Genomic DNA, 24,295 nt, shown 5'->3' with positions numbered 1-24,295 from the left:
AACCTTGAACCCAAAGAAACGAGGAAAAAGAAATCCTTGACATGCACATTGATATTAGAAAAGCAGTTACAAGAAACAGTTCACAAAGGTTAACTTGAGCCGTGGAGGGAAATCAGCCTTTGGGGGAACAAATCAATGCTACCATTATTATAGTTTTTAAAAATTAAAAAAAATCACATCACAGGATTATTTTGCAGCTTACCTGAGTTACCATATTTGGTAACAATGCGAAACACCAAACAAACCCTGATTACTATCTTTACTGGAGAAGCTGGTCCTGTTTTTATATTTCACAGAGACTTTCCGGGTTCAGTACTTTGCCTAAGGGCCCATAGTTTATAAGCACTAAAGACAAGATTTGAATCCAAGACTTATGATTTGAAATTCAGTCCTCTTTCAACACACTATGATGCCAATTCCATGGAACAAATTTCCTCTGGTCTAATTTATTCCAAACCAATTAATAGAGAAAGAGATAAAAGATGATTTCCATCCAGTGAAATAAAAGTATGACTTAAAATGACCAATCAAATCATGAATTACAAAATGCTATGGGTTGAAAAATGCTATGCTTAACTTATTATCCATAATTATTTTATTCATAAAATTGCATTTTAAAATTACTTTATAATCTGCATGTTACAGATGATAACTGGGCACTGATTTAAGCACTTTCTTCTGTCTTAGAAATTAGGTAGAGGTAAAGGTAGATGTTGGTGCATTTGTATGTAACTCAGAAATGTCATTTCTGGTTCCTGAATACATTTGCCAATGTGAGAAAATGATGACAAGTTCTAATTATAAAGTTATTAGAGTGTAGAACAAAGAGTAACCACCTCTGGAGGTTCTGGAGAAAACGCTTCAGGGATATTTGCTGCTTGGCTAAATCGAAAATTCTTTGTTAGCGTATGGACTTCAGTGGAGCCTAACAATTCTAAAAGTCTCTGTGTTGGTCAAGGCAAATTTTCTGAGATCTAAACCACAAATTCTACTTAAAGAAAATTTGAGACTATCATACAACAATAGAATGTTTGCACAAATATAGTTGATAACAAGAAATCTAAAAGATAGATTACAGCTTTCTTATTCTTTTTGGAATTATACTGTTAGGTTTCTTCTCTACGATTTCAAGTGGGAACTGTACTGGTTTATGAGAAAAATGCTTAAGAAACATAACTAGAAACTTAACTAGAAACTTAACCCAAGATGCTCTTCCATTTGGATGGTAATCAAAAGATGATTCTGCAAGAGTCATAATGAAAATTATGTGCTTTGCTGACATAAGTTCTAGACAGACAGAAATAATATTTGTATCATGTTGCATCAAGACAATTCTTTTCTGATCAGGATTTCACAATAGGAATCACCGCACTGATGTATGTAGTTGTCAGTAAACGTATGCTCCATTTACTATAATGAGGATTTCCTTCTCTGACAAACTTTATTTTTCCAGAATTAATATTCAAGCAAAGATAGCAATTTGCTATTCATATTTGTTACATTTACATCTTAGTCAATCCCTTTTCCCATTTCAAACACAAGAATGTTCAAAGCCATTTTTCACTTAACATATGGGGCTGTGGTCACTGGGACATTAGGCCTTTTTAAACTGGACATGAGGATACACTGGTAGCTGAGTTCCACGACAGCTTAACAAACTAAATCATAAGGCCATTGTTTCAGAGTTTCATTGTATTAACATGTTCCCAAGGTTATTCTTTCTAATGGTACCCAAACTCTTTTTTGATTAGTATCCCATTTGTAATGTTGCTTTGATTACTATATATCCTTAGTATTCCATTTGTAATGTTGCTTAGATTACTGTATACATATATATATTAGTATTCCATTTGTAATGTTACTTAGATTATTTATTAGTGTATTCTTTTTAAAAGTGTACTTTAAAAGCATGATGGACTTACCTTAGAGAGCCCACCTACTTCCAAATAGAAGCAGATAATGAAAACATTCCAGGTGACCCAGAGGGCAGTCCATACTGTATACTGGAAAGAAAGGGTGGGGGGAAGAAAGAGAAGAAAAATGTGGACATGAAAGGCATGCATACTAAATAAATCGATAATAAAAATGTCAATAAGTGTGTCTTCTGGGAAGAAACAGGGCACGCTCAGAAACGAATGCTCCTTATGCGGTCCCCTAAGATCTCTAGAAATTAAAAATCCAATAGTTTCTACTGCTTTAAGTAGATGCCAATAAAACTAGATTTATTCTTACAGTGCTTTGCCTGCTTGCAGTTGCAAGTTAAATCCAAGCGCTGATTTGTTTTCTGACTACCAGCTTTTCCAAGGGACACAATTATGCAAATTTTCTGGGGGCTATCTACCTAGCTAGCCAGCTAGCTATCTTTTAGTTACAATAAATCATCAAAGGTTTAGGAATGTTAGTCAAAACGCTTCACTTCCATATCCCTGAATGAGGATCATGTTTGAAAATGGATGTATGGAGTAAAATTAACAACCTTTCAACTGTTGGACTATTTTACTGAGTGGAGTGTATGCCCCTACTATAATGATAGAATATAATGTGATTATGTAAAATAATTTTTAAAAGCACATCAGTTCTAATTATGGTAGGATTAATAAGTAAATCCTACTTATTAATAAGTAGGATTAAGAGTGAGCAAATAAGCAACATATTTCCATAATGGGAAAATACCTTCCAATCACAACCAAAAAACTCTAACCATGCCAGCCTTATTGATTAATTGGTTTTATTAATGTATTATGTATTAGGAAATGCCTTCCTCAAGAGTATTAGTCAGACTGAATTAAGGTAGCCTTAGATCAAGACTCATCAACAGAGAGGTCTTAGGGCTCTATTCATCCGGTCACTTTCTTAGGCAGACAAAGACACTGAGGTCTGGAAAGCTGACATATAGGACGGCTGGGATGACTCAGGATGGAACTTACCGTGGCAACACAATGAGCAGATCAAATACAATGGTTTGCTCATTCATTTTATTGTACTGCAAAAATCTATGAATTCGTAACTTCTTAAACTGGCATACTAATTAAATTATTGCTTTCTATTGTTAAATTAAGATAAATGTTGAAATAACTTATTAGCTATTGTTAAATTAAGACAAATATTGAAATAATTTATTAGCTCCTTCTATGCTCTGCCAAATAACAGACTTATGAATTTTAGACACTGTATAGAATAGCCACGATCTTATTACAAACCTTATCAGAAGCTTTTCAACATTTTCTAAAATTCAATTTACATTTTGTATCTTTGTCATTTATGATTTTTTTAAAGAATAATACATTAAAAAAAAGAATAATACATTTATAATAATGAGTTAAGGCTCCAAAATCACTGGAAATTTAGAGGAGTTGGAAAATATATTAAAAAGTTAACATAGGTTAAAATATATATTTAGGCTTTTGGTCGTTGCCGACATTGTTGACCTGATACCCTCCGCTGGCAAAGCCTTCTAGTGTGAGTGGGTTTAGATGTTTCCTTAAAAATGCACCAAATGCATTCCTCTGAACCACAAAATATCCCCATGAATATTGAAAATAGCTAATCTACATTCTCAATGTTTACTTTTTGCAAACTGATAAAGTCACAATAACCACAACACATTTTAAAGATGCTGCTAGTCAGATGGCATCTAGTATCTGATATTTTTCATCTTAAATCAATATAATTATGGGTATATTTGCGTGACAGAGTAGCAGTGATAAAGGTTAAGGGAAGGACATAAAATAAAGCAAGACTAAAATAAGAAAATGAACTGAATTAACTGTAAAACCACTTGATTCTTCATTACTAGGACTGCGAGCCTAAACCCATAAGTATTCTTTTAGAAAAGTAAATCAACTCATAGTTATAAAAAATACACAATAAAAAATTCTACTTAAAATAATAGCACAAGCTTAGTGATTGAAGTGTATTCTGATCCCTCACAAGCTGTACTATTGATGACACTTTCAAACATTCAAAGATAAAATGATCAGGCTGAGTAGATTCCAACCCTCAGCTCTGAAATTCCTAACAAGAGTTACTCCGCTGCTTTCTGCATTCCTGGTACTGTGATAAGCACTTTACACAGATTAAGTCATCTAGCCATCACATTAATACCAAGGTAGAGAGGAAATCATCTGATCACCCAGGTAGTGTCAGAGTTGGGATAGGTGCTCGGGCAGTTTGACTCCAGAGCTGGGGCGCTTGGGCATTACATGACAGTCTTCATTTTAAAAGATCTTAGGAAAAGGACTACAGATTAATTTGCAAGTTAACACTTCCCCCAATTCTGCAATTTATCAAATAACCAATTCACCAGATTACCAGTTTACCAAAAATTCATTCATATATATTCTATAACTGGTTATGTTTTTGAAATGATTTCTTCTGTATTTTGCTATTGATGTGTCCTGTGTTATATAAATACGTAGTTTTTTAAAAAGCAATATTGTAATTTTCTTTATTCTAATACACTGGTTCGTTGAGAACAAAGGATACCTGTACAGTTGAATTTTGGACTGTTATGAGATGGAAACCATATACCTCAATGTGCACCTGACACTCAAGTCTGCACACAGAGGTAAGAGGAAAGGATTTCTAGCAACACGAATAACACATCCAAAGGAATTTTTCCTACGCAGAAAGTATTAGAACCACATATGGTATAAGACACTGGCTATCCTCCCTCTCTTCTTTTTGACGTGGATTAATTTATTTATAATGCAACTGAAACTAGAATAAAAAAAAGAGATAAACTACATTTTTAACAAATACCTTTTGGTTATCATGGAGTATGCCTACAAGCTCAGACAGCCACATAGATATACTTGAAGTATAGAAGACTTAACTTCTCAAAGTAAAAAAAAAAAAAAATCACTCTGTATAATTATCTATCCATCTGTTTACCCATCATCTATCTATCTAAATATAATCTATCAACCTATTTATCTATCCTACTTTGCTTATGTTCAGTACACATATTTTAAATCCTAATTTAATTAGACAAAGCCCATAAATATGGAAAAACATCTATGTGTTCTCTGTGGCTTCCTGGGTATTGCATAGTTTTATGAAGATATTTCAGCATTTTTTAATTGAAATGAACTTTAGCAGTCTCCCAGCCTATTTCTTTCTCATAGAGCAATTAGTCCATAACATAAATTATTTTTACTTCCTGAGCTTGTTTGTTTTCCAGTTACCAGGAAGGCCACTCATTCATTCATTCATTCACATGTGTATCAATCAGATACAATATTATACTCAATATGTTAGATTCACTCAAAAAACAAGTAGTTTCCTTGCTCACCCATTGTTCTAATAGTTTCTGGAGTTTAGTATTCATGTCCAGGGGGAAATAAATCTGAGACCACTGAATGGAAACCTAACACTCTTAACTGCCATGTTGAGCAGTAACTCTGGAGGGAGATTTATGATGACATAGTAGGGATATTTCCCTGTATAACAATTCAAATGAAAGCAAGTTGCAGTTCTTTGGATGTGGACATTTGTATAAAAGTCCAAATAACTAACGTATGGGCCTAGCATACTTACTTGGCTTTCTTTTTTTAATTTTTAAAGGAAGCTTTGAGTTACTTTTAATTCCAATGTTAATCTTTATTCAAAAACTGTCAAGTTAGTTAATATTTCTGCATTTAAATTAATGTAAAACCGCTTGATTAAATTATTATCCATGAAATGATAAAGATTTAAATAATTGTAGAGCAGAATCTCTGTCTAGAATTCTTAAGTAAGAGTTTAAAATATTTGACATAGGAGCAAAGCAGACAGGAGTAAACAGCTGATTCCAGAATGGTGCTTTTTATGACTGTTACATATGACTTAGCCCCCACTCTGCTTCATTTTGTCTACAGCCAAGGAAACACAAAAGTGCATTCAAATGCTATGATTACACTTGGCATCCCTAATGTATATATCCCACCTTGCACCTTAGCTAAAATTTTAATCAGCGAAAGAGTACCCTATGACCAAGTTGGTTTTATCTTCTAAAAATAAATGTAGAAGTAGTAAACTGTACCTTCTCAGCAGTGATGGTAACCAAAGGGGAATTATCTCTCTTTCATTTTGTGATTTGGGTGAATTTTTCTAACAGTCTTTGCAATGGGACCTCCTCAAGACAGTGTCAGGGGCCCACAATGTTATATTTATTAGAAAAAAAATAAGTCAAGGAATAAGTCAGCTAATGGTAGGTGCAGGCAGAGCGGCACATACTATTTTATCTTATAAATCCTGGTGTTCAGATTGAAAGTAGCAAGGCAGTAAGGCCAGCTTCTTTTGCAGAACTATTGTTGCCATGTTCTGAGATGAGAAATCACCGTCTAGTCCATCCAGTAAAATAATTTCATCCAATAAGCTTTCATTAATTTATTATTTGTTTAATCAAGTATTAAGCATCTCTAAAGGCCCATGCACATCAGGATAACTTAGAATACAGCCATGGACAGGCACCGTCTGCCTGCCAGGAGGACACTGTTTTTTTGTAAATTTTTATTGGAGTATAGCAGCTTTACAATGCTGTGTTAGTTTCGACTGTACAGCAAAGTGAATCAGCTATACGTATACATATACAGGAGGACACTGTTGAATGAGAGGAGATGGGCCTGGAAGCAAGGACGGCAACCGTGTAGACAGATAGGATAGAGTTACCAGGATCTATGGGTGCAGAGAGGCAGAGGCACTTAGCCTGGAAGGGGGATGGCCAGAGAAGGCTCTTAAAGGCGACTATTCAGTTGAAGAATTATTAAGATTTTTCCAAATGGGTAAGGAGAATAGGGTGCTCCAGAGAGCAAGTGCAGTGCATATAAACCAAGGAGGCAAGAAACAGCACGTGGTCTTTGGAAAACACGAATCAGTCAGCACGTCTGGCACGAGGTGGGAAGGCAGGGGATGCGAGAGAGATAAGTAACGAGCAGTTTTTGTAAGCTCTGATTTCCACCCTAAGGAGTCTGAAATTTGCCTGTAGACACTGGAGAGCTTGCTCTACGTGCCCCTTTACCTTAACCATTTTCATAAGGGTGATCAATTCTTTAAATTCAGCCGTGATAGACCCTGTTTGTTTTACGAAATGGCAGGACCCTACCCTCTGTGTCTTGGTGCTCCAAAATGTCTGCTAGCTTGAAATGGATTGTGTTTAACTGGCACTGCTGGTGACTGTTTCAGCCAATAATGGAGGCCAAGTTCGAGAGAAAAATCTGCAGTCAGAAATCTCTTTCCCGCTCAGTGCCATTGAGAAGTGGGTGCCTTGGAGGCAGCCCTTGATTAGTGTGACATAGGCCATATTCATTTCCAGGCTTTTTCATACCAGAATTAATTGGAATTAATTAATTGGTGGCCTGGAGACCACCAATTGTGGCTTCGAACCAAAGTATTCATGAAAACAGCTCAGGGATGAGCTACTCGTGGTGTGATAAAGATAATGTGTAGTAGCCACTTTCCCCATAACTAGGCACCCTTGACAATCTTCCCATTAAAGGCACCCTCTGTGAACAGATTTCCCATACGCATTGACTAACGATTCTTCAGCATTTCTCCCCAATAGATACTTTATGCCCATGTTAGAATAAGAGTTCATCTGGAATCCCACATAGGTAACAACATTCTATGATCAGCTAAGGAGGTAAGGCAGGATCGTTTCCAATGTCAAATCTTATATTGACAGTGGCAGCACGTCATCTGGAATGGGATAGTGGAAGCAGAGCATAGATCGTGATAACGCAACTCCATAAACCTAACGATAGCATCCATTTCTGCCATTTACTCTCTGGGTTCCTTGGATACGTCACTTAACCTCTCCTTAACTCTTGCCTCATCTGTAAAATTAGGGATGCTAATACACACCCATAGGACACTTATGAAGATTAAACCAAATGACATGTTGGCATGGACCGCTTTCCTGACAATTCATTGTTTCCTTTCTCTCCCCTTCCTGGGAGAGGGTCTTGAATGAGAGAGTAAATAAAACAATAGGGATTGGTTGGCGTACACACCAAGAGAAAATCAAGATGAGCAAAAACGTAGATTGTTTGTCTTACAGACATTTTTCTTTGAAGATTCTGAAAGACCTAAATCTTCCTCCTTCAACATGCAGGAGGGAGAAGCGAGAGAAGGAAGTGAGGAAAAGATACCGGACAAAGAAGTGACCCCAGTCCTATCGCAAGAGGACGCTAGGAACCGGCAGGGAACTAGATGGGGAAAACAATAGGTATTTATTGAGCACCTACGACACTGCATGTTCGCATGCAGGTCCTCAGTGAATGCTTAACGAGGGAATGGGACCTACTGCTATCGACATCCTACTGTGTGCCCTGTGGTGCTTCCTGCCCAGAACCTGCTTCGGTCCCTTCTACCCTGGTGAACTCACACTCACACTGCAGATCTCAGCTCCACAGTCACACCTGCAGGCTCAGAGGGACCCTCCAGGATACATCTACTGGCACAACGTGCTCATTTTTAACACTTGTGACAGTTGCAATTTAACGTTTATGTGAATGATTATCTGATAAAACCCACTTGCCCTCCCTAGACTGTAAGGTAAGTACCCAGGAGGACAGAAAACACGTCTGTCTGTATTTGCTCACCTTGTTCCCCGCACTGAACACAATGCCACACACAGTGTAGAAACCCAATAAATAGGAATGAATATGTAAAAGAAAAACGCAAGGAAGAAAGTTAAGAAAAAACAGATATCGGGGAAGAAGGAGGGGGAGAAAGGAAGGAAGGAAGTAGAGATTGTGAGACCAGTTTGGTCAGGTGGGGCAGCCGAGAATATTCTTAGATTTTATCCTGCTACGAGTTAGCGAAGGGTTTTAAGCCAGCGATTTAGAAAAAGTACAAGGGACACGTTAACAGGGAGGAAGCCAAAGGCAAGCAGGAAGTCCATGTGCAGGAAAGAGACTGCAAAGCCTCGACCAAGGCAGGAGCTGCGTGAAGAGTGTGTAGAGCTCATGTGGAGAGGATAGAAGCACTAGGACTAGTACGTCACTGACGTGTACAGACAGCTTCATCCCATAGAGGCCACTGGCTGCACAGTCACCTGGCATTCTGTGCTTCAGCAGAAAACAACATCACACAATGACAAGCCTGTACTAAGTCCAAGTGCTCTGTGTTCAAGCAACAAACTAGAACATAGAATCCAATAATAGTTTGCTATTATGCATATTAAAGTCTCTTGAGCTGCAAGTCCACGTCTGTGAAACGCCTTTTTAATAGATCACACAGTGGCTTAGCAGAGGCTATCTTTCAGGGAAGAAGAGGAAAGCAGGGACTGTTTAGCCCCTGCAGTCAGCTGAGTGACAGAAATGTTCCAGGGTGCCTGGAGCAGCAATTTTGAGGGCAGAGTCTATGCTGTGGGCTGGTTACCTTCACCTCTGTGTGATATGATGAAAGATACCCAAAAGCCAATTTTGAGATGCAAACAGAGAATTGAGGCACTTATAGAAAAATGTGTAACTTTTTTCTTTTTGATAGGTGTGACTGGATTAAACCAAAATGCAAAGATGGCATATTTTTAAGTCTACAGTTTTCTTCTAGTGAGGCAATCATCGCATTACAAGAAAATATTTACTAATTCTACTGAACATGGTATATCTATTCAGGCTCAATGAGCATTTTAGAGTATGTCACCCCTCATTACAGTTCCTTATACATGCTTGGTATTTCTGACAACCTTCTTATACATGTAGCCCAAAATATTCCCCTCTTTTTACACTGAAGAAATCTATTACTGGAAATAACTTCCAGTCAGTTGCGGAGCACAGAATATCCCTTATTAAATTTCCCTACAATGGAGGGTGTGTTGCCATGTATGTCATAGTTTGGAGTATGGATTTATGTTTCAAATTTATCTTACCAAAGTGGAGAAATGTTCAGTAATATACAGTATGCAATATCTTAAAGGGTGAGTACTAAATAAATGCACATGCATTTGTAATGTCTTATGTCCATTAAGATTAAATTGTATTATTGCTATCAGTTAGTAAACAGTTATGGCTAGGTCGGTTTGCTTTTTAGGGTTAGTGACATATGCCATTGACATGATAGTTAATGTACATTTATATCTCATCTAACATCAAGACCACAACCAGTCCTACTCCATCCAAACCACATCTTAAATTTCCTTGTGAAACTTGATTTCAATGACACTGTGAGTCTCACTATGCGTCTCCCGCTTACAGTCACGTTGCTTTGCTTTCATTGTAAACATTCACTGAGTCTTCTTTCTCCCAGGTAATCATCTCTCAACAGAATTCAGTAATGAAGGCCAGAATGGCCAAGCCATGTTATATCAAAGGGAACAACTTAAATGATCTATTTCCTTCTTCTCCTAACAGTTTTGCAGTGTTTATATGAAGAGACATGGTAACAAAAAGACTTACCACCACGATATAGCGAGGTCTGTACTGAATGGTTCCAAATAGACCCAATATGACGACTATTATATGTAGAAAATTTCCAAGGATGGGCGCCCACTGGAAGCCGAGGAAGTCAAAGATCTGCCTCTCTAATGCTGAGAGCTGCAACAAAGCAGAGAGAGCCCATGAGCATCTAACCCAAGCACCAGCAGACCGTTTTAATCTCGGTTTCACAGCTGGAGAAGGCTGCAGTCAATTTGAATCGCAGTTACGGACACCATCATCACTAAGACCGTGGTGCCCATTTCATGTACTGCTTTACGCAACTTCTCTCAGAAAATATACTAAGATAACATTGAGTATTATGACTTCAAGTGTTCATAGACTTGGAGAGCTAGAGATATACTCCTGAAATCATTTTCTATAGTAGCAAATCCAGGCAACGTTTTATGATACCATATTTTATCATATTAACTTATCATTATTTTTAGTAAATTATTGGCTTAGTATAACCTACTCAGAACAGTATCTCCAGGCTTGCAATGCTAGGACTATTATTATTTTGGAAAAAACCAAAAACAGTAACAAAAGCTACCCATCTGTGCCTTCCTGTGTGAAACATGAATTATCAAATCTTCTGTTCTTTTTTTTTCCTTTCTTTAGATTGTCATTGATTATAATGACTAACCACTTTTTCAAAATGAAGCTTATTTATTTATCTGGGCTTACTTACTTACTTACATTAATGATAATAACTCCTTCTTCAAAATGAGCTTACTTATTTCCTGTAGTCCTGATCTAAAACTAGAGTTACATAGTTCCTTTGAACCATATTTTATTGAGATAATACAGTAAATGAATTTTATATAGTCCAGTGAATGCCAACAATGTCATTACCATGTACAAATGATATTTATTGCATTTTATATCTAAAAATTTTATATTCTGCCTGCTGTATTTGGACACAAATCTTACACGTTTCAAGCATTTTTCTACATTTACTTTGAGAAACTAGTATTTCTAAGAAAATGATCCCACGATTAACCATACTGCCAGCAAAAGAAACTGCAGATTGGAAATGAAAATGGTACCCTAGGTATTTTTCTAGTTATGTGGCAGGTGTAGGCCTGAATAGCTTTAATTTCCTTGGACATAAAGAAATGTCCTCTATCCAGTAAGCTGAATTTACCTTGGTTTAGATTCACCTTCAGTAAGTTGTGGAGGAGAAGAGAAACGAGCAAATACCTAAAGACACCCACTCCGACCCACATTCATTTCATGGGTATTTCCTGATCCTCAAGTGATTTGTCACCATTCCCTGCACTCACAAAGTGGGAGATGCACAGAAAGGGCTAAAACACAAAATAACCAGAGCAAGGTAAGAAGCAGCACACTGTTTTCAACCCCCTGTTTCTCTCTGCTTGTGACTCTAATTAGTTCCCAGGAACCTTTCCCTAAAAACACAGCATTTTATTTATTGGTCCATCAGTGATGTACATATGCAGTTTTTTATGTCCAACAGGATGGATGTGCTCAGAAAAAACCAAAAACGTCCTGAAGAGCAGCTGTGGGCAATTCATCCTGAAAAGCAACCCTATTTTAAAGCTGTCGTGCATCACAAAAACCTTTAAAGTGAACGTTTCAAAGAGAGGAAACCCCATTTTCTTTTCTGTCAGAAGATGCATGGATAGCATTCTCCTTTATGATATTAAAGAAAACACACACGAATTAACACCACTGATTAGAAAATCTGCAGTCTTTATTGGAGACACCCCGTCTCTCTACTTATTGATATTCATTTTCTGATAACTTAAAATGGATTTACAGTGACTTGAAATAAAAGCACAAATAAAAGGCCATAAACAAACAACAAACAGATGTGGAAGAGACCATATCAAGGGTCAGGCAAGAGGCAGCTAAAACAACTATACAAACCATGAAAGCTAGATTTGAGTACTGTATTTTAAAAAGTCAGCTAACAATGACAAAAGGCCCTTCAAAAGTAAACAAATTACCATTGCATTTGGTATTAATTACTTTATCTAATTTCCACTTTCAGCTATTAAGTCATTTCGTTTAGAGGCAAATATATTCTCTCTCAATGTCATCATTAGCGATACCACTTTTTGCCTTGGAGCTTGATATTAATAATGATGACCCAGAGCCACAGAATGAAATTAAATAATATCCAGGTTGCTTTGTTAACTCAAAAAACAGTATGAATATATTTTAAAAACATCTCTGTCAAAATGGTCTCATCAGTGATGTGCTCGAGCTGCTGCAGCTAGCCGGGGAGCATGGATCAGGTCCATCTCTTTCCAACTCCACAGTCAGTGACTTCAAGTTTTGGGAACTTGACATTGGCCATTATATTTACAACATGGACATCAGGAAATGCTAAAAAAAACCAAGGTCGTGTTTATTTGTTATGAGAGCCTATGGTAAAATATTTATCTCTACACCACTGAATACGGCACCTAGAAAATAGTGCTGCTAATTCAGGAGAGCAGTGAAAGGCGGAGTGATCAAATGTGTGATGCGGCATCGAAAGGAAACATCTGGTCCAGATGAAAGCAGAGGATGGAGGGCTCTGCGGAGACGCCAAAGCAAAGAAGAGAATGAAGGAGACATTGGGAGAACTAGAGGTTTAAATAAAGGGAGAGAGTTCAAGAAAACAAAAAGGCAAGGAGACACTCAGAGAAAGCAAAATTAACCTGTCACCAGTTTAAAACAGAACAGGAAGCAGTGGCCTAAAGAACAATAGGATCATTTCTAAGTAAAAGGTCAAGTAGGTAAGACTCTGGGAGTTATAAGAATATGATGGAAAAGAATATGTATCCTTTCCTAACAAGTTAAAAAACGAAGACAACCAGAATTTTAATAAAAAGGAAGAGTAGAAGGGAGAAGAAGGAAGGAAGGAAGGAAGGAAAGAAGGGAGGGAGGGAGGGAGGGAGGGAGGGAGGGAGGGAGGAAGGAAGGGAGGAAGGGAGGAGACCAAATCATTGATGCAAGGAAAGTATGGTTCAAAAATACTAACAAAAAAAATACTAACAAAATTAAAATTGGGCATGACTTTGAATGTAAATATGAAGAGGCCATTGAAACATTCTCCCTGAGTGGCATGGGGCTGGCAACACTGGAACTGTAAGGACAGAAATGTAACCCTAGATCATACTAGGGCTGCATAAAAATTATCCCACACTCTTTGTAACGGGAATGTTGCTTATTGGCTTATAACTTTCAGAATCCAATTGTAGAAAGCTTGGAAGTCTTCATTATGATTATGGAACAAAATGTAAGTATAATCTGACCATATAAAGTATATCTAACAGAACTTGGGAGACACTGAATGTTCTATATAAATTCATGAGTATGGCAAGGGAAAGGGGGAGTGTTCTCAAATTCTTCCTGGAGGGTCAGGCATTTCCTTTTATCAGGCTCCAAGGTGAAAATATTTCCTATAAATATATGACTCATTAACTACATCCTATATTAACCACACATACTCCCAAGAGCTCAAGAAGTGTCCCTATTTCCTTAGTATGCCCGAGCAACATAGATAGAGACAAACAGGGGCACCTTTAAAATGCAGTAACTTTCTTATCGATCCATATATTATGTTTAATGCTTCACACAGTGTTTTGCCTAAAAGCTCATAATGATTACAAATGGTGAAAATTTATTTACACTTAATTAAAGAGCTATAAAAACTCTAGGTGACCAAACATTTTCCTGGTCATTTACTTAGGTTGGATCTACACAATATGCTTCTGTCCAAACAAAAGCTGCGTAAGAATGCTCATTCCTAAGAAGTGAGTACTCCTGGAGGTTGAACTTCACCGTGACCTGCCTTTTCCTTCCATTCCCCTGGGACTTTTCTCGGCTCACCAGAATCGGACACAATTAAAAAAGATCAAAACAGGGTTACTCACGTTAGTGGAATCGTAGGAAAGCATTTGATCAAACCATGGTTTCCTAAAAGACTGTGAAATTAAAGCATACTGTGCGACTGATACTCTCTTCTATATAACCTGTACTCTAGGAATTCATGAGGTAAGTATTTTATAACCATGAAGGACTGAATCTTTCCTTAAAGAGGGAATTTAAAAGCTCTAACATTCCTACTGGCTAAATTGATACATCCCAGGTCATTTCAAATAACTTTTGGGTATTAGAGGAGGTTTCTTTATGCCTGGAAAGTCCGTGTAGCCCTCAGCTCTGCCACCATCATCCTTGCTTCATTTGCTCTAGCATCTCATAGCTACTCAATCCCAGTGGACTTTTCAAGCTTGCGGTCGATGACGCCAAACTTCCGTGTTCATAGACCTAGTTCAAGATCGGCCAAATTACGATCTTGGATTTTAAGCCATAATTTGTGAATATTTTTTCATGGCTCTAAAAAAATAAACAGAAGCATCAGTAGCATTTGTATCAGGAGCCTACTCATAGAGATGTGACACGAAAAGTCCTAATAACTTGCAGATCTACCACTGCATTAAAGCAGGTGCTATTTTAGAGAAGTTTCTCTTGTCTATAGACAGAGATAACCAAGCCTTAGGGTGTTCACAGACTTCGATGGATCCAGGAATTCTAGATATGGCCTGTTCATGATTTGGTTTATCCAGTAAAGATAGCCATTGTGTTAAGGGCTTCACAGTTTCTGCATGGTTTTGTACTATTTTTGGTAGCAGTGTTAGAAGGCAAAGTCTATTATTCCAGTTAAACAAGTAACCAATCATTTAGTGAAATGAATAAAGTCTAACTGATCAAGTCTAACAGACCCTCCCCAGTGGCCTGAATGACCACGAGTGCATATGTAGCTGGGGAAGGTGGAACCATAGGGTTTGGAGGAGTATTTTCCTTGATGCCAAGCGCGATTGTTGGAGTTTGTTCCTTGCATTAGCTTTACTCAGCAATTGTCTCCAGAACATCTGAAAAGGCTTCTTGAATTCTGTCCATATATTTTGAGTCCCTGTATTTCAAGGAAATTGAATGGGCATTTCCTACCCTTACAATTCAATCAGGAGGATAGAAGCTACTTGGTCATGTAAACAATTTTTGGAAATCAGAAAACAGTCACATGTTGTGATGCTATTTTTTGAAGAAATAAGGAGCTGTGGGTGACATATCAAGGAAAGTTTCCTGTCTAAAAAGGAACAGATATTGCACTGCACATGGACAGATTTATGGAGGCTGATGAGCTGAAAGAGGCATGTGAAGGGCATTTAAGAACTACGAATTCACCTGGGAAAGTTCTTTAGTGTATTTTATGCATTGGGTCATATCAACTGGTAGAATGACAACTATTTCATCAACTTCTTAGTATGTCAGAGAATGAGCTACCGAATTTTAAAAAGTGCTCTAAAGCCCAAGAGAATAGTAATACTATGAATGGGACATTATTTAACACTTACATTTTTCCATATTTATTAATCTCATTTGATGCTAAAAACATAAGATAAATATTATTATCTTTATATGAAAAGCTCAGAACAATCAGCTAATTAGCATCAGAGATCAGACTAGCGTCTTTATGTCCTGATCCTATATTATTTCTACCATACTACCCTGAAATCATGCAATAAAATGCACACCGTTTAATGAGGTTAATTCCGGAATAAGCTCCATCGCAAGAAATAGAAATGATTTCGGAAACATAGTGCGCTGTTTCATGATGTAGTCTTCCTTCCTCCTACCCCTGAATTTCTAAGTGGAGCAATCCCTCTCTCTGTCTGTCAGAAGAGGCGAGCTGCATTTTCCAGAAGCTTAGTTTCTGTGCTATCTCAGGCAAGCTTCAGTATCTTCATCTAAGGTAGATAATAGTAATCTTACAGGTAACTATTAGGATATGCATGTCAAGCACTTTTGATGGTGATCAATAAGTGCTAACAGCTGTGTATTAGTTTACTGCTGCTCTTTGAAGGATCTAACAAATTACTCAAACTTATAGAAGTATACTATCTTCTGTAGTTCAGAAGCCGAAACAAAAATGGGTTTTGTTGCACTAAAAGCAAGGTCTTGGGAGGCAGGGCTACCGTCCGTCTGAAGTCTCCAAGGGATATTTCTTTCCCTTGACTTTGCCAGCTGCTAGAAGCTGCCCACATTCTTTGGCCCTCTTCCTTCATCTTCAAAGCCAGCAACCATGGGTCAAGTCCTCACGTTGCCATCCCTCTAGTGCCTTCTTGTCTACCTCGCTTTTCCACTTATAAAGACTCTTGTGATTGATTACGTTGGGCTTTCCTGGATAATTCAGAAAAATCTCTCCATTTTAACCACAGCTGAATACTTAATCCCATCTGTGACCTTAATTCCCCTTTGCTATGTAAGGAGATGTACTCACAGGATCCAGTGATTAGCACGTGGACATCTTTGGGGGCCAATATTCTGCCTACCACACGGTTGTTATTTCCGGCCCTCTCAATGCTACCTTTCTCAGGGATGGGACCCTGATGTGTGGTGGAGGTGTGTACACATCTCAGCCCGGCCCTGACCCGTCGAGGAAGAGCCCTGAGCTTTCCCTAACCCTCTGTGAGACCCAGAAAACCATATCTGAGATAGTGTGATTCCAGCTCCTGCTATGTCCAACTCCATTACCACAGTCACCAGAACTTCTCTCAAAGCTTCCTGCGTCCATAGGAAGATTTCTTTCCAGAAAAATTCACTGAAGTAGCATTATAATTCAAAAATTGTGATACAGGTATTAGAGTTTTGATGTAAATAAACAGAACTCTAACTCCACAAAAGTATCTATAGAAAGCTCTGTCAGCAAGGCATAATGGGAAAAAAGGTAAATATTCTCAGTATATATACTCGGGCATATATCATATATCCTAGTAATACCTTATTTGAAATAAAAAGATAATGAATAAGTCCTTATTCGTGCCTAGATAAAGTCGCTTTCGTGTCAATAATCACTTGGGCTACGTCTAGTGCTACTTAAGGATCAACAGCAATGCTCTGCACTTATATAGAAGTTTTTACTCTCAAGCCACTCTGATAATAACCAAGTTCAGGATACTCTGACTTCTTCAAGAAGAATTAATTGAAAGAGAATTTGTAGTTTTTGGTCTCTCTAGAGCCCAGAGTCTGCTTTGAGGGGCAGGCATTGCAAAAAATCACATGATACCAGATCATTTTAGGAAGTGAGATCTTACATATATATTATTAAAGTAATGATTAATGAATTCAATGTGGAAAGACTAAAGAGGCAAACAAAAAAGTTTTAAGATGCTTTTGATCCAATCATTAGAATATCATCATTGATTTCTTTTCAGGTATGGAAGCCCTCTCCTCTCTATCTGTGGATGTGTGCACGAAAGGTCAGGTGCTTTTCAATTTAGGTTAAATCAAATACAATCAGGATAACTGAAATAATAGGTAAGGACTGGGCAAAAAGCGTCCTAGAAGGAAACTTAAAGCCCACTAACAATAACTTTTGGGTTACTCGCTGTTAGGGATTATTTTAATAACTACTGTTCTCATATCAACCCAGTGAGCTTAACTAAATACACGAAGTTTCAAACTGTGGTTTAATTAAGGGAAATGAGGCTCTTAAAATTGAGAAAACTTTCAAAATATTTCCTTTGGCAGCACACAGTCTGAAAAAAGATTCTTACATTTTACCAACAGGTTCTTGTCAAGAGAGGGGTTTTCATACTTATTTGCTAGCCCTGCAGACACGGATAGGAGACCTAAGACGAACATGCCATAAAGAAACTGGGCGATAGCACTCTGCTTCCTTTTTTCATACTAAGTCGGTAATGCTCTGGGTAAGAATTTCACAAAAATTAGGCAGAAGGGAATAATCTGTTTGTATTTGTTTGAAGATGTCCCTTGATCTCTAAATGGGGTGATTACATCATTTGATTCAGCTTCTAAGTATCCTTCCCCTGCCAGAAATTCTCCTACGGCCAAACTCCTCCAACTTTGCCAAGCAGAAGCTGACCTTAAAATATGCAGTTCCAGTTCATGAACAGCTCAAGCCAGGAAGAAGGCAACTATTTCAGCAAAAGCCCAAAGTGCCAGTTTGTTACAGAACGGTTTTTGAAGATTAAATTTCAACCCTCCAGTGGCGCCATAACGGATCCAAGAACACTAAAGTTGAACCCCTTGGCTGGGTGACCTATACAAACAGCTGGCAGGAACACGCCTGCTGTGGCATTTAAGACTCCCATGGAGGTTTTACTTAAATGGCAACCCAGCATGAGAAGACGGAGAGAAGGTTATGGGCCAAAAGTTTCTCTAAGGGCCTTTTCACATTTTTATTTGTAGTAGAGACCACCTGCAAAATTCTTTCTCTAAAGGATTCCTTTAAAGTATACATTTTCAGCAAGAACTAGATTTTTCATTTGGGAAGGAAATTAAATGTTTCTTCTTTGGAAACTAATATGGAAAAAACCTGAACATGCCAAAGTATTTATGCTATAAAGAAGACATTCTCACTTGAAAAATTAGAATGTACAATAGACACTTAAGTAATAATCAGTTCATGGTGTTAAAGTAGGTGAATTTCAACTGTCTATTTTTCTTTTGATGGTTCTCTTTGTCTTTCTCTTTCTACCCTCAGTTCACTACGTAGCAGCTGCTTGGGTGTCCTGTTGCTGTCCAGACCCTGGGAAAGATGTTGACAACGCAGCAAACCACTGACCGTGGAGCATGTCTCTAATTGCAGAGCTAGTGAAAACCTTAGACAATGATTGAGGTGTTTCTGGTGTTAAACTTGCATTTTATTTTCTTCTTCACAGTTATCACTAACCAACAGCTATGATCTAATTTGGTGACACAGTCTTCATTAACTTGATATGGGTGTATGATCTTCAGAGTCTCGGGACAAACTGAATTAATCACTTTTCAACCATGCTTATACTTTTTGGACATTAAAATGTTTCTCAAAGGACCAGGAAGCTTGATTAGCCTCTTGGTTTCCAGTTTTTTTAGATTATAAGTGTATAAACCAACTACATGAATTAGAACCTGTCATATTATCTGTCTTCTGGTCCCTCTTCTAGTGGCAGGGGTTGAATGAGTGTTAATTTTATGAGCTACACTGATCGAACAGAGATACACTGCCAACATCCTGAGCTTTTATCTCAGACACACTCATTCCCTTGCTTCTAGTGAAGATCCATATTTGTAAATTTCTTTATAAGGATAATGCTTTTTCCTGTAATTTTATGTGCAATAAGTATAATTACTGTTCCATATGGCAGTGCTATTAATGATACAGAAGAACATATTTATCAGGCCAGGCCAAGAACCAGGAAGGTCTCAAACTGAATGAAAAAAGACAAGCAATAGGTGTCATTACCAAGAGGAGAGAGATGTTAAAATTATTTGACACTATAGATAAATCAAAATGGAATTCTAAAAAATGTTCAAATAATCTACAGGAAGGCAGGAAAAGAAAATAAGGAAATGAAAAAAGTGTGAACAGAAAATACAAAATAAAATGTAAGATTTTAATCCTTAATATATCAGGAATCACATTAAATGTAAACGGTCTAAATACACCAATTAAAAGATAGAAATGGGAAGAGTGGATTAAAAAACATGAGCTATCTGTATGCCATCTATAAGAAACTCACATTAAAAAAATGACATAAGCAAATGACTCAGCTTATCATTTTCAATTCAGCCTGAGAATCTTTGTCTTTTATTGTCCAATTATGTTTATTGTGATTAAAGATATATGTGTATTTGTTTCTATTATCCTTGCTTTGTATTTCTTTTTCTTGCCATTTCTAAGATTTTATTTCTACTTTCATCCCTTCTTTTGAAATTATCAGTTTTTCCCCATTCCATTTTATCCCCTTATTAGTTTCAAGTATATTAGTTTCAAGGCTTTATTACTTTTATTTAAATAATCACCCTAGACTTGTTAGCATATATACGTAAGTTACCAGTGTCTAAAGTTAATCATCATCTTACCCTTTTTCTAAAACAACACAATCTTAGAACACTATGATTTCCCAAATAGGTATTTTTTACATATAGTTTTCTATCTTGACATTATTATTGTTATTGTTTTATTCAGTCAATGTTTATATCTGATTTACCCACAAATACAACCGCTTCTTGCTCATCCTTTCTTCTTGTTTCTCAGACCTTCTCTCTGGGAAAACTTCTTTTTCCTGAAGAATATACTTTTAAATTTGTTAAATTGAGGGTCTCCTGGTAAACTCTTTCCATTTGTCTTCACTTGAAAGTATCTTTATTTTACTCAAACACTTAAAAACATTTCTCATTAAATATATTTTACTTTCTGCACAATAAAAAATGTGCTGGATCCCAATGGTGCTAGTAAGAAGTAGGGTCTTGTTTCATTATGTTTCCTCTGAAGGAAATGTCTTCTTCCCATCCCTCCAATAGATTTAAAAATCTCTCTATGTTCTTGAAGTTTTTTTTAATAGGTACTTTTAAATTTTTATTTTATTTTGTTTTATTTATTTTTGGCTGTGTTGGGTCTTCGTTGATGCACACGGGTTTTCTCTAGTTGGGGCGAGTGGGGGCTACTCTTCGTTGTGGTGCGAAGGCTTCTCATTGCGGTGGCTTCTCTTGTTGTGGAGCATGGGCTCTAGGTGTACGGGCTTCAATAGTGGCACGTGGGCTAAGTAGTTGTGGCTTGAGGGCTCTAGCGCACAGGCTCAGTAGTTGTGGCACACGGGCTTAGTTGCTCCGCGCAGCATGTGGGATCTTCCCGGACCAGGGCTCGAACCCGTGTCCCCTGCATTGGCAGGTGGATTCGTAACCACCACACCACGAGGGAAGCCCTGTTCTTGAAGTTTTGACGATTGACTATGATGTATCTTTGTGTGAATGTTTTTAATTTATCTTTCTTGGTAAATTTTGGTCTTCCAGAATCTAATGATTGATGCTTTTCATCGGTTCTGGAAAATTTTCAGCTAAAATGCTCTTCAAATAGTTACACTTGTTTTATTCTGCCTCTCTTTTTTCCCTTCCAGAACTCCATTCAGGCACGTAGAGCTTCTCATTCCATCTTCCTGTCTCTTAATCGTCTATATTTTCTAACTCTTGTTTTTCTGAATTGTATTCTGTATAACGTCCTCACAAAATATTTTCCCATTCATTATTTTTCTCCACTCTTCCAAATCTGGTAAACCCACTCACTGAGTTTTAAAAAATTAATATTATATATATATATATATATATTTTTTCTGTTAATTCTATTTGATTTTTTCAAATACACTTAGTCATTGTGCTCTTTCCTTACCTAAAACCTCTCTTTCATTTCTTTGAGCATATTAATTCATGCTTATCTCATGTTCTGTGCCTGACTGATATCTTTGTGAGTTTGATTCAGCTATTTGATTATTCATTGCTTTATGGGTATGGCCCCTTGGTTCTTTGGATATTCTAAATTGTTCGTTGTGAATTTAGGTCCTTGGAACTTTATCTTTTAGAAATTTTGTGATTTATTTTGAAGGCAGATAACCTCCAAAAGGAATTTTATTTCCTTTGGATTTTCATTTGTATTTGCCAGGTGCCTGGAGACACTAATAGCCTACCACCACTTTAACTTAAATCCTTTACTTATATATTCTCTGGATTTCTCAAGTGATGTGAATTTAGCTGACAAATCTGTGTGAGGACTAATCTATTTTTGTGACTACTGAGGAGACATTTTAACTTTTTTCCACCTAGTAGCAAGGTTGGAGGAAGACAGTTCTGCTTGTCTTTAGGGGATGAGTCTGGGTCTACCTCTCACCTTCACTTTGAAGCTGTCGATGTGTGGGGTTCCAGCTTTATGAGCAGGGTCTTCTATTAGACTCCCAGCTTGGGCAGTCTTTCGGGATTTGTCTCTTCTTCCCCATTCTTTGAGCTTTGAAAAATAAAGCTCAAGTTTAGAAGAATTTAGTGTCTTGTTAACTCACTGATGCAACTAAAACATCTTTTAAATCTGACATTTCCAGTTGCTTTTAACAGCAGTGATGTTCAGGGAAATTATTCTACCATTCTGCCAGAAATACATCTTCCAAAGATGTTTCTGATCTCAAGTAATATATTGCCTCTATTACATGTTCCTCTCACGGAATTTAGAAAAGTCTTACTTCAAGGAAACAAAATCCCACTGACATGCTTTATTACGAAACTGATGGCATAGGTCATCTCTGTATTTTGAGGCAAAGTGGGAACTTGTACTTATCTAGTTCTCCATCAAGCAGTATTATTGTTTAATGCTAAACATCAGAACAAATGAAAGAAGAAATCCTCTTCCATAATAGTGATTAAAATTTCATTTTTCATTATTAAATTATGCATTTTTAGAAACTCATGAATCAGCCTTTGTTAAGTGGAAAAAATACTGCACGCTCTTTCTCGTCATGTAAATATTAGAGGGGAAAACAGTCTGTGGCATAAGATATAATATGTTAATAATCCAGGGCCTGGGTCAGCTTATATTTGTATCAGATAGCATACATACAAAGAGTATAGCAGTGTTTTGCATAATGTATCTGTACAGTAAATATTTGTCAAAAAAGATTCTCTTTTCTTCAGAAAAAGAAAAGAGACTGGTTTGAGAGAGAGAACTTGCAGTGAAAATATGTGGTGGGAAATCTTGCTTTAAATCATGATAGGTTGAATAAATAAAATGGGCATTTACTTGAGTTGGAGGAAATAAGGGAAATGGTTTGATAAGCGGACTGAGAGGGGTAACTCCTGAGCTGGGAAACACAGACATGAATAATGTAACCATTTGCATGGTGGATTTCTGCATTAATGGGATAAAAATGGTAGTACAAGCCTGATTATTCTTCCCTAAATTATTGAATTCTACATAACTTTTACATAGAAGGAGACACGGAGTTTTTCTTTCTTTGTCTCCAATACAACCAGCACCACCTGTTTTTCCTCTTATAGCCATCTCGCCATGGCAACACACCTTGATTTACCAGCAAGATTGCAATTGTATGGCCAACTACATATAACTCTGTACTGCCAACCATGAATCCAGCAATTTTCTTTTTCTACCTTGGCTTTCAGAGTCCCCCTCCAGTGGCTGCACTGCTGCATTTTAGGGTACATCACAAGAGGAAAGAGTGTTTTTTAGTGAAAGGTGCTTTTTATCCCAGCAGCTGTCTCAGGGCTAGAAGGGCTCCAGCCGTTCTTTTGTGAAAGTTAAGACCTGGCTGGCAACTAAAAGTGTACATACTTGTCAAGAGCATTAGCAGAGACGTCGACGTCAACGTATCAAACCAGACAAAAGAGAAGCAGGAGAGCTGGCGTTAAGTTCAGAAATAGCACGTTCCTTTTTCATTTGGTCCACCTTGTGCCATTCCCGAATGGCGTGACGGTTTAATGAGACTTGGATGCTTCTTTAGTCATTGAACAGTGACATCCTTAACAACGGAAATGTGAATGAATGAATTGCTCATCAAGGTTGGACTTTCTTTCATCTCTATGGTTTAACTAAGAAGAGCTCGCAGGCGCTGCATTATGACAGATCGCCAATGCAAAGAAATCATTAAACTCTTCATCAGGGGATTATTAGATGCATGCTGTGAACAGCTTGGAAAAATTACAAACTGGTATTTTTCCAGTGGAAATCTGGAATCAGAATATTATCTTTCTTCTAATAAGTACTAAATTAATCAGAATAAATCTTCAAATAAGCAAGAAAAGGAAGACATATTAAGAAAGTAAAACATAGAAAATATTAGAACTGAGTGTGATATGTTAATGTAGGTCAAACAATGTTCAGCAAGGTCCTCACTCTGTATTTCCTCAACAATTGTGTCTGTGGCTCTATAATATTTAGTACATGTTGAATTCAATAGTTTTATTTTGGGTAAATGAATGATGTCCTGGATCAAGGCATAGGGAACCTGATGGAAAGACCCATCTCCTCAACTACTTTGGTATTTTGCAGGTAGTAGAACTGATTGAAAACATTTGCAAAGAAATGTGATCAAAAGGATAGT

General features: G+C 37.2%; 1 protein-coding gene across 1 annotated transcript in view; it reads right to left on the bottom strand.

Annotated features, from left to right (window-relative positions):
• The window catches only part of NKAIN3 (sodium/potassium transporting ATPase interacting 3), a 268,373-nt gene extending 257,713 nt beyond the window's left edge, over positions 1 to 10,660 (bottom strand). The window contains exons 1-3 of the mRNA XM_049700788.1: positions 10,628 to 10,660; positions 10,380 to 10,517; positions 1,923 to 2,003 (exon numbers count right to left, since the gene is read on the bottom strand). Of these exons, the coding sequence (XP_049556745.1) occupies positions 1,923 to 2,003; positions 10,380 to 10,517; positions 10,628 to 10,660 (252 nt within the window). The remainder of the gene's footprint in view (positions 1 to 1,922; positions 2,004 to 10,379; positions 10,518 to 10,627) is intronic.
• Positions 10,661 to 24,295: the final 13,635 nt, after the last annotated feature.

This window comes from Orcinus orca, chromosome 17 (assembly GCF_937001465.1).
Source record: "Orcinus orca chromosome 17, mOrcOrc1.1, whole genome shotgun sequence".
Taxonomy (NCBI): Eukaryota; Metazoa; Chordata; class Mammalia; order Artiodactyla; family Delphinidae; genus Orcinus; species Orcinus orca.
This window is presented reverse-complemented; position numbering and strand designations above follow the sequence as displayed.